At 37.5% G+C, this 10,488-nt stretch overlaps 2 protein-coding genes across 2 annotated transcripts; both read right to left on the bottom strand.

The window, feature by feature from the left end:
• Positions 1–447: 447 nt before the first annotated feature.
• LOC105280333 lies at positions 448–6,624 on the bottom strand. Its single transcript, XM_011340807.3, has 3 exons — positions 6,436–6,624; positions 1,810–1,945; positions 448–1,573 (listed from the first exon to the last, which is right to left on the bottom strand). Exons 1-3 carry the CDS (start codon positions 6,488–6,490, stop codon positions 1,420–1,422), a joined length of 345 nt encoding a protein of 114 aa, XP_011339109.1. The 5' UTR covers positions 6,491–6,624; the 3' UTR covers positions 448–1,419.
• A 1,016-nt stretch (positions 6,625–7,640) lies between these two features.
• LOC105280332 (protein singles bar) lies at positions 7,641–10,066 on the bottom strand. The gene is made up of 4 exons (XM_011340806.3): positions 8,979–10,066; positions 8,690–8,872; positions 8,328–8,468; positions 7,641–8,067 (listed from the first exon to the last, which is right to left on the bottom strand). Exons 1-4 carry the CDS (start codon positions 9,129–9,131, stop codon positions 7,990–7,992), a joined length of 555 nt encoding a protein of 184 aa, XP_011339108.1. The 5' UTR covers positions 9,132–10,066; the 3' UTR covers positions 7,641–7,989.
• Positions 10,067–10,488: the final 422 nt, after the last annotated feature.

Below are 10,488 nucleotides of genomic sequence, written 5' to 3'. Positions count from 1 at the left end.
CGTAAAACGTGTTTAATTATTCCATTACGTCATTTTTATTGCTGATACATAAACGCCAACAAGTTATCTTGCTATATATATCGCATAAAAGTTGTAGATATCACCGTATCTACATATAACGTGATTTGATACGTCTATGATGTAGCATTCGAATGTAATGTGACCATGTAACATAATTCTAGATTAGATTCTCGAAGTAATAGCTTGTCGATGCAATTATACATAGAAATAGGAACTTTATGTAAGAACTTTTTTCTTTCATGTTACATATGCATTGTGTGCTTGAAAACTGTGTGTACACGCAAACACGCACACAATAATTGCTACCTTATGTTATAAAAAATGTTCTTTATTATTGGGAGCGATAGACAAATTAATAATCATAATTAAAAAGTTAATTGGTGATAGAAGTAAAATAATAATAGTGACAAACGAAGTAGCGAGATATTTCAAATATAAAGAAATTTTAATTTCATATTTCGATCATATTAATCATAATTATATTATACATACGCAGGATATAAATAGACATTTGTTCACAAAAATGCAACAAATTAAAGGATCTTATTTAACACAACTTAACATTCGCAGAATACTAAATTTGCTGTGACTTTAATTTAAAAACTTCTTTGGAATATCTATAAATTTCACTAAATTGATTCACAAATGAATAAAACTTCAGGATGCACACATGCTTTAAAATGCTTTATCTAGAAAATTGTAATCTCCGCAATTACGACGATTATGACGAAGATTTCTCTCAAGAGAGCTCAATAAATATGGAACACTCTTAAAAGATCAAGATATTACTTGCATTTCATACTTTCTAACATGATACATGAATCGAAATTTAACAGTAAGGCACACTTGTGTCTATACACGCTCACACCAGCCTTAAATACGCACACATACATTTTTGGACGTGATTATTTATGAGTGTACATATGATACCACCTGTCTCTATATTTTCTTTTCGTATCGTTGCTCGTCTTATTTATATGCGCTGTAACAAGACGCACAATTGCACATTTGAAAACATTTTGCATTCGTGATTGACTACTGTGACTATTATCCTCATTAACAATTAACAAATAAGTAAAAATTAGTATAACTATTAATGATTTTCAGATCACAGTTGTGTTTAGCATAAAAATTCTCGCATGTAAACCTCATAAAAGCGGTGCAACTGGAAATACTTCCGTACAAAGTAAATGCTATATCAACTCATAATATCTTTAATAAATAATAAATCGATCTATGAGGACCACGACTGAGAAGTATTCCAGCATACTTATCGCGCACATTAATCAGCATCGAATCGCTAGCTGTTACTCTCATTGCTGTAAAATCAGTATTTCTCAGAAAACTTCTCACCGAGTCCTCGCGAAACGCGGACTCTCCGCGATTTCTCTCCGGACATCAGACTATCTCGTCTCCTTCTCTAAAGCCGGTATCATTGACACCGTTAGGACACATGTTCGAAGCCAATGATTTCACGTCGTCTTTCCGGCTTCTGCTTGCCAGTGGCGGCATTTTCAGCCTTAGCTTCCTCCTCTTCGGAGAGTCCTTCTTTCTGCAACGAAGAACAGCAATCGATTCATGTAATGCATTTGAGGAATATTATTTTTATCAAGCAGATAAAAGATATATTTTTAAGAAATAAAATTAATTCTAGATAAATGACGCAAATAAACGCCAATAAACGATGCTAATGAACGCAGCTCTTCGCTCTCTTCCGCGAAAACCGTTTGATTAATGGAACACAGGTGTTTTGAGAACCGGCAATGGCGAGTGCTCATGGTTACTCACTGGTGTTTGCAGTCTATAAAGATGCCCATCGAGAACAGCACTATCATAGCGATAATGATGCCGATTACAACAACCACTAACGTGACGATCGCGTCCTCCTCTTCGACGCTGAGGGCTACCTCCGTGGGTGTGTACACTGAAAGAATAAAAAAGAAACAATATGTAATTAATATTCAATGTGTAATTAACATATATATATATATATATGTTAATAATAAAAATATTAATAACATATTGGTAAATGAGAATTACAAAAATTACGCGAATATTTTAATCACTCAATTTACAATCCACTCTTAAAAAAGCCGTGTTAAATCAAATCGAAAGCATTGTTGCCTCTTTTCTGCGACGCTGATTGGATATCTTGATTCGCGTTGTGCGTTATGTTCAGTTTAGATTACCATCGCGTGGCTGTCTTCGCGTGGAGGTTAATACTTTAGTAGAGTGTGATAATTGTGCATATAATAAATAATAGATGAATACTATTATTCGAAAACATTATTAATATTTAAAAATAAAATGGCGCGCGCCTATGTTGTACTGGTAACAATATAAATATCCCAGAACTCCTCGGAAAAAGAAAAAAATTTTAATGGCTACAACGTTTTCATTTATTGTTTTAACGAATTGTAAATCATTGAGAACTCTAGGCAAAATGCCAAATACCAATATAAGTAGCACAGAACTCCTCGAAAAAGGAAAAAATTTCTAAGGGTTAAAACTTTTTCATTTCTGAGTTTACGGTATTTTCAATAGCAGAGAACTCTAGGCAATATAAAAAATAATGATATCAACAACTCAGAACTGCTCGGAAAAAGAAAAAATTTCTACGGGCTAGAACTTTTTCATTTATTGTTTTAACGAATTTTAAATCATCGAGAACTCTAGGCAATATGCCAAATAACAATATAAATAGCACAGAACTCCTCGGAAAAAGAAAAAAATTTTAATAGCTAGAACTTTTTCGTTTCTAAAATCTAAAGGATTTTCAATCGTCGAAAACTCTTCACAATATGCCAAATCCACTCTTAAAAAAGTCGTGTTAAATGTCTTCGCGTGGAGGTTAACAATTTGGTAGAGTGTGATAATTGTGCATATAATAAATAATAGATGAATAGTATTAGTCGAAAACATTATTAATATTTAAAAATAAAATAGCGCGCGCCTGTGTTGTACTAGTGTTGTTTCTGTTTCGACGAAGATTGTATCGCTTTAAATTAAGGGATTGAAATATTTATACCGCGTTCTAGATTCTGCTTATGTGACTTGGATTAGATAAGAAATAGAACCTTTCATTAGTAATAATTAGTAACTCGCAGGTTACTCATTATAAATACTAGAAAGTGTCCTGCGTTCCGCGCGAGCGGTCGTTCATGCTGCTTCGCTTTTCTAAATCTTTTTATCTTCAAGAAGGAGACGTTTGCCGTTTCATTGTAATTTCCTAGCAAGATTTCATCGCCATTACGGGAATTATCAATGAAAATACCGTACGTTACCGTTGCCGTTGGAATATGTGCGAGGAACGAGCAGTCGTGCCGACGCATGTGAAAGTTATTTGCCACGGCAAAGGCTACGCTTTAAATATGTTCCAACTAGCACGATCGTAATGCATCGGTTTTACGAGCGTTGCGGGATAAAAGGACCCGATACAGCAGAGAAACGTGCTAATGATGGAACGTCAAGGATCACCGCGGCTCGTTATCCCTGATAAAATCCGACATTCTCTTGCGCGATCATGGATATAAATGCATATGCATCTATTAATCCTGACGCGGATGCTTCAAACAGATGCTTCTCAAAAGCGGCGTCGGACAATTTTATAAAATCATTGGCATTGATCGGTGTCACGAGTTTATTAATCGATTAATAATACAATACACGAATTATAATTGCAAAGACATTGTCAGAACATCGCTCGAAAGTTTATCTTCAAGTTCTATGTCACGTCACGATACATTTGTTTGTGAAAAATCTTATGTTTGTGTCGTAAGTTTGCCTGGTGTCCACGGATCGTGATGGGAGAGCCGAGAATTCTCAGAGAAATTTTCGCGAAGAAAATCAGCTGCAAACTTGTGCGTGCTCGTCCACAATTTTCGATCTTTTTGTTCACTATCGCGTGACGGTCTTTCCTCGATTATTGGCAGTACTATCGTGCTCCCTGGAGGAAGGTCGCTCCACGTGCTAACAATCTGCCGTTATCAGGGACGAGCAACTTGAGACGAGAGGCGTTTCCTCTACGTGACGTACGATTATGCTCGAACACGTTTATTGAAATTGATGCTGCACGAGTCTCAAGATAAACTTCGATTTCGGGGAGGAGACTCCAAAATATGTATGTATAATTGTGTGTACGTGTATGTGTAATGCGTTTACTGTATATTATCGTTTTTATACTAATAATTCATTCATTTTATCAGAATACGATTAATGCGCAAAGAGACACAAAAATTTAAAAATAGACGCTTTCTTTTAAGTTTGAAGTGATTTATTTCTGCTGAGTGCGCGCACTGATTGCTGCTTGATATTTCTACGTCGATTTGTTGAGGTGTTTACATCAAAGTAGCATACGCAATAAATTGCAATAAGCACCGTGAAATCTGCCTGCTGATAAGAGGTTTTATTTTCGCCGTTTGCGACATCTTCGAGAAAGAACAATCATAAAAATACTATAACTTTCCTCATTGGCGTCACAAAAAGCCGACGTATTCTCAGAATAGTGTTATGCTTTCGCTTTCCTGTGCGTAATTGCTTTCTAGAAAAATTAATTAAAGCAAAATCAAAGCGGAAAGATGAATTATCTTCCGTTCTGCGCGAATCTTCCAAAACCTAAATTCAGTTCAACATTTAAATAATACGTGAAAGCACATCTAAATGCCTTTCATATCTGTCGCATATGCATATTCAATATGATAATGCAATTAAATAATTACGAAGTTTACGATCCAGACGCAGACAATTAAAGATTTATTATTCGCCCCAGTTTGAGTTCCAAGAGAAAGCAAGATGATACAACATTTGGTCTCAAGTATAAAATCTAGGCAAAAAATTCTCGATTAGTCCAGGGTCCATCAAACAGACAAATTCGATAACAGCGAAGAACTTATTTACGTGCACGGAATCATTATCGGAGATGTCGCGTGTCGGGCACAATCGCAATGTAAAATTGCAATGCACGAGATGGTAGATCGCTAAAGAATTTCGTACGTTTGCATTTATCGCCCCGGCGATTGTGTAATCGACGAACCGATGGCGATGCGTTTAACCCACTTGCGCATGGGGCTTTCGAAGAAGGCGCACGGTTATCGGTGACTAAACGATGGCTTTTTATCGGTGAATTGTTGGGAATTTTCCAGAGAGAAAAAGAGGCAGAAAAAGAGAGAAAAACAGAACACCGAAAAAAAGAAAGAGAGAAAGAGAGAGAGAGAAAGAGGAAGCTGCACACATGCAGAGCTTCCCCCAAATCGTGCGCGCCTGATTGCTACCCCATTCGCGCAATTTCATCTCGTCGTCTCTCGAATCTCAGCACTTTTGCTCGAATCACAATGCTCGATACGCAGAGTCGTTGGCAATCGTTATGTTATGTCGACTGCCTCGGTTGGGATGAATGCGAAAAATTTACGTGGCGCAATCACCAACGCAACTGACAGGCTCGTGAATCGGTGTGTCCGCGTGCGTTCGAAGGGTTCAACCTTCTCTTCTCTTGGCAATATGTCATGCATATGACGCCAGTCAAGGTCTTGGCCAGATATCGCACTGTGCACGTGATCAACGATCTCGAAAGGGATTGTGAGAGATAACTTGAGTAAGCAGAGGTCAGTAAAATATTTGGATAGAACATCGATGATCGAAGTGATCGGACCGAGACAAGGAACACGAATCGGAACGAAGCTATCTCTCTGGGCAAAGATCCACTTTCACTGAATCACGCGTTTTCACTTGCTCCGAGAGCATCTATTTGATCCTCTCAATTCGGCAATTTACATCACATTACTAACGTATTGTGTGGCGAAGCTCAAAGTGAAGCTCGGGAATTAATTTCAAAAATGTATCGAGCAAGTACGAGCGAAGTGAGTGATATCCTACAGGTATATACACACGGTGGCTGTTAACGTAGAAAATGCGTAATACTTGTAAGCATGTACGCTTACTTTCATCATTAGCTCGTAATAATTGAAGTGTTCCGTTAACGAGAACGCCGTGACGTTCTATGAGGCGAGTATTTATCTCCTTTACTGTTCCTGTAACGGCAGTAACTGATTATGCATCTGGAATCTATATCCGCGCGTGGAAATGTTGAAAGCTATCTTTAGTTCTATCTTTAGTTTTTCTGTTTAACAATCATGCTGCTATGATACGTAAACTTCCTCGCAGAATTTGAAACAAATCCAAATCGTCACTCAGAATTCTAGAAAGTTTGATGAATCATCACGAACATGATTCATTATCAGCTTCCGTAAAAAATTATTCATTAATTTTCTGGATTTCAATAGATAAATAATACTAGACGCGCACGTAAGTTATATCAATGATCTGAATCTAAATAAGCAGCTGATCAAAAATCCACTTAAATATCACGTTAAATATTAAAATTATCATTATTATTCCGTCTTATTGTTATTTATTTACCTTCCGTGGACGCAATGTTTATAGTATTGTTCACATTTCCAACGTGCGATTCCATTTCTTCATTACTTCTTCTTCACGCGAAGAGGCGATTTTTAATTTTGACAGAGACCGCAAACCAAGATGGGAAGAAAGTCGGCAGCCAAGAAACTGTCACGGCAATTGCACGTATTCGGGAGCACTTTCGATCCTCCGCGTGTCGTCCAGGTCGAAATCCTGATGTAAACTGTCGACCACATGCCTGCAGTCGAACGATATGCTCGTTGAGGCGTCGGCGAGGGCGACCGAAAAGAGAGACCGACGACGTTGGAGGAACGAAGAGCAAAGTTCCACCAACTGGGGGCGAGCAGGAGGGAAAGTGCCGGAGGAAGAGAGATAAAGCGTGCGTCACGTACAATATATGAGGTTCGTTCAAGACAGGGGAACGGAAGGAGAAACCTCACGGAGGCTTCGTGAGGTCCGCGAGGACCGCGAGCGTACGACTCCCATTCACCATCTCAGGGTCCAGGTGTACCTGGTACGCGTTGAAACGTGGCACCGTACGCGGAAAAGAAAAGAAATGCGAAGAAAAGGCGAAGAAGAAAATAGCGGAAACGTGGGTAAATTTGCGTCAAGGGAACCAGATCGTGAATCAATTCTTGGTTGACGAATAGTTCTTGGAAGTGGACGTGGAATTTCCATAGATATCCATAAATGCTGGAAATTTTCATAGCGAGTAAGCGATGATCATGCAGAATTGTTTGTTACTAAACATTCTTACTAATAATTCTCTGCGTGGGCTGTATTTACAAGTAGACTGTTACAGAGTGCATCGGTTAATTAATAATTTCGGAGCACACTTTGACGTGCTGACGTTTCACTGGAATCATTACGTCAAAGTGCTGCTTTCACCGTAGATTTTGTTCATGTTTATTTCATATCGCGCGCGCATTAACGTAATGAATACGCTTACGTGAATCATCGATCATTTTTCGAAGATCGCCTGTTTCGGTATTTAATACATTATGATGCAGCAGAGATCAATGAAATGTTGATACAGTAAGCACGTCACACGCTTGCCTCACACTAATAAACAACATTCCACACATGACAGATGATGCGATGACGTTCGAAGCACTAACAGCACAACGAAAGTTAGGCTCTGCCTTATCACTGATTGATCAATTGAAAGTATTACATTTGAGAAATTGAGGTAGTGCGAGAAACAATTTTAAGTTATCAGCTTTGTCGTGTTTTATTTATTATTTTACGGTTGCAGAATATTATCAGATAACACCATACTTTTTCAATTAACATAATTAAAACAATTATCATAAATTATCGATAATCAGTTTCTTATGTAATTCGACATAGATATATTTATTCGTATTGATCATTGCACGTATCATGATATGTAAATTCGAGAACTGTCCGCTTCATTCGATTCTCCTTAAGAGAGTCGTGCTCGTCCGACTAGAATGCTGCTTAATCTGGTATCTTAATGCACAAGTATTTGTATAATTGCTAGGTTTCTCATTGCAGAATTATATAACTCGCATTCTCGTATACGACAGCAATTTACCTTCCGGTTTTGTAATGTATAAAAGATAAATACGCATCCGCTCCATGCAGTACCCCAACGACGCCGCTTAAGATCTGCAAGCATAGATCGATCAATTTTAGCATCTTTCGCATAAAATATTTTCCGAAATAAAAATTACTGCTTTTCTTATAATACAATACTAATATAATTCTTTTGCTGCTCAGCGCGGAGATACGCCATTTTTAATACTTTTTAGATACTGTTTAGAGATTACTGGCAAGAACCGTAACGATCTTTGTCTCAGTGGACGAATAATAATGGAAACTAGTGAAAGCGTTAAACCTGCGATTTACGAGGGCGCTAATCAACTTACGTAAGCAGCTGTCATGGCAGGATAAACGTCGAAGCCGGGTTTCAAGTAATATTCAGCCATAAGAAACAGTTTTGTGGCAACCGCCAAGTAGGAGGCTGAACTTAAATACAGGAAACAGGCCAGGCAGTTGAACATCATTTCCTAGCATTGGAAAGAGGAAACATAACGCATAATAATTAGTGAAGCATGAGGCTCATAAAGAAGATATAGGTTTTCTTCCATGAAACACATGTGCGATATTACACAATATGTATGTGTGAGAATAAATATTAATAAGTTATTTAAAATCTTACGCACACTATGTGTCACGTATCATATTTTTTTACGTATCATTATTTCTTTGATTTCACGGAGAAACGTACGAAAAGCGATGAACGAATTAGCCTGTAAGACTTTTCAGAAATTGTATAGCAAGCCAACAACAGAGCGGAAGTCAGGAAACAGGCGGATGCTGTGGTCAACGCTCCCTCAAAAGCCGAGCCGATGGATGAGCTGTATCTGAGACCATAATTGATCAGCAGGCTCTGTATTAATCCACTGATTACCTGAAAAAGTATATGTCACGCATGAAATAATATATTCTATTTGAAATAATACATGTGATTACAGATAAGTAGTGGACAGTTAATGCACCCCATGGCAATTACTGACCGTCTCGCAGACTTTTATGATCCCCGGCAGCGATTTGATGAATTCTAGGTGTATGCACGTGCAACACCTAAAACAACAGCAGCCGACACCGCCCGCGCCGTGTGTACCGGAGGATGACATCCTGATGATGGGTCCTGCATTGTTTATGCCCATGATTCCGTGTCGCAGACGAACAATTTAATAGCCGCACCGATGTATCTTGTGCTCGCGACGCTCGTCAGTCTGTCTCGCTCGTATGAGCCCCTCCTTCCACTTAGTATTTAAGATAATTGAATGTGCCGCCGCAATTGTCCACTTTCGTTCGAGTTAATTGTTCTCATCGTTCGAGTGCGGAAGTAATTCTTTTTTATTACTACGTAGAATTTAAAATCGAACGGAAAATAAAAAGTTGAGGATTATAAAAAGGAAATTGTTGTTGTCTTGTACAATAGCTTGAAAAATGTTTATATTTTAGGAATGTGATCGTTGACTCTCTTTGCACAGCGATATTTGCAAAAAGACAGACCGCGTTCGTCGACACTTTTAAACTGACTGAGGGTGCAGACGGGCGTCTACGAAGTTTAAATGTCGTTGCACCCCCCGCATAGCGTTTCAAGCATGGGAAATTACTGTCTATTTCGAGCACGTGCTACGAACTCGGAATGTTTTGTCGGCTGTACATCTGGAGGAAACGCGAAAAGAATTTAGAAGAGAAACAAAATGTTTTGTGTCTTGTTACAATTTTATAATTCTTGCAATTGCGCTTCTGTAAAATAGGCGAACGCAAATGTTTGCAAATGTTCCCTTGTTTTCAGAATTTCACACATGCTTATACATACATATATGCTTATCGAGAAGATTAATGTAATGCAAATTAAAAAAATTAATTAGTGAATATGTTAATAGAAATTTAATTTTAAAGATACAAATCAATGCAAGAAGAGATGAAAAACCAGATAAAAATAATTAAAGTATACAGAGTAGTCAGTGTCAAGAGAACTGCTAGAGCAAAAATTGGTAACGTAGAAAACTGCACCGAGCTCTCTTGTAGCAGTAATTTCCCGATGAAATTCGACTGGTAACAATAAAAAATCATATAATTGGCATATTTAATTATTTATTTAATAAATATAAATATTATATAATGCGCACATAAGATAAAAATATATATATATTAAATATATGTATATATACCACAAAGATATTAGTCACAAATCACAATCGATCATCGCGCGAGATCGTAATGCAATGTAACATGAACAGTGCATATCGATATAAAACGTATATACTATACAATAAAAAATTTGATTTCAGGTAATGTAAAAATGGCGCAGATAGTTTGTTACATATTGCGATAAACACGATTATCGATTTTCCAAATTTATCTATAAATTTGTAATTAAAATGGATATATAACGGTCAAGAGTGTCTGATTGACATTACAATTTTGCAATACTGTCGAAGAATTGCTGATGATTGTCGTAGAAAAATACAAAGTGCAAGTACAAAACGTATGAATGCTACACGAAGA

The sequence above is a fragment of the Ooceraea biroi genome, chromosome 1 (genome assembly GCF_003672135.1).
Source record: "Ooceraea biroi isolate clonal line C1 chromosome 1, Obir_v5.4, whole genome shotgun sequence".
In the NCBI taxonomy this organism is placed as follows: Eukaryota; Metazoa; Arthropoda; class Insecta; order Hymenoptera; family Formicidae; genus Ooceraea; species Ooceraea biroi.
The sequence above is the reverse complement of the archived record's forward strand: the minus strand, read 5'-3'. Positions and strand labels throughout refer to the sequence as shown.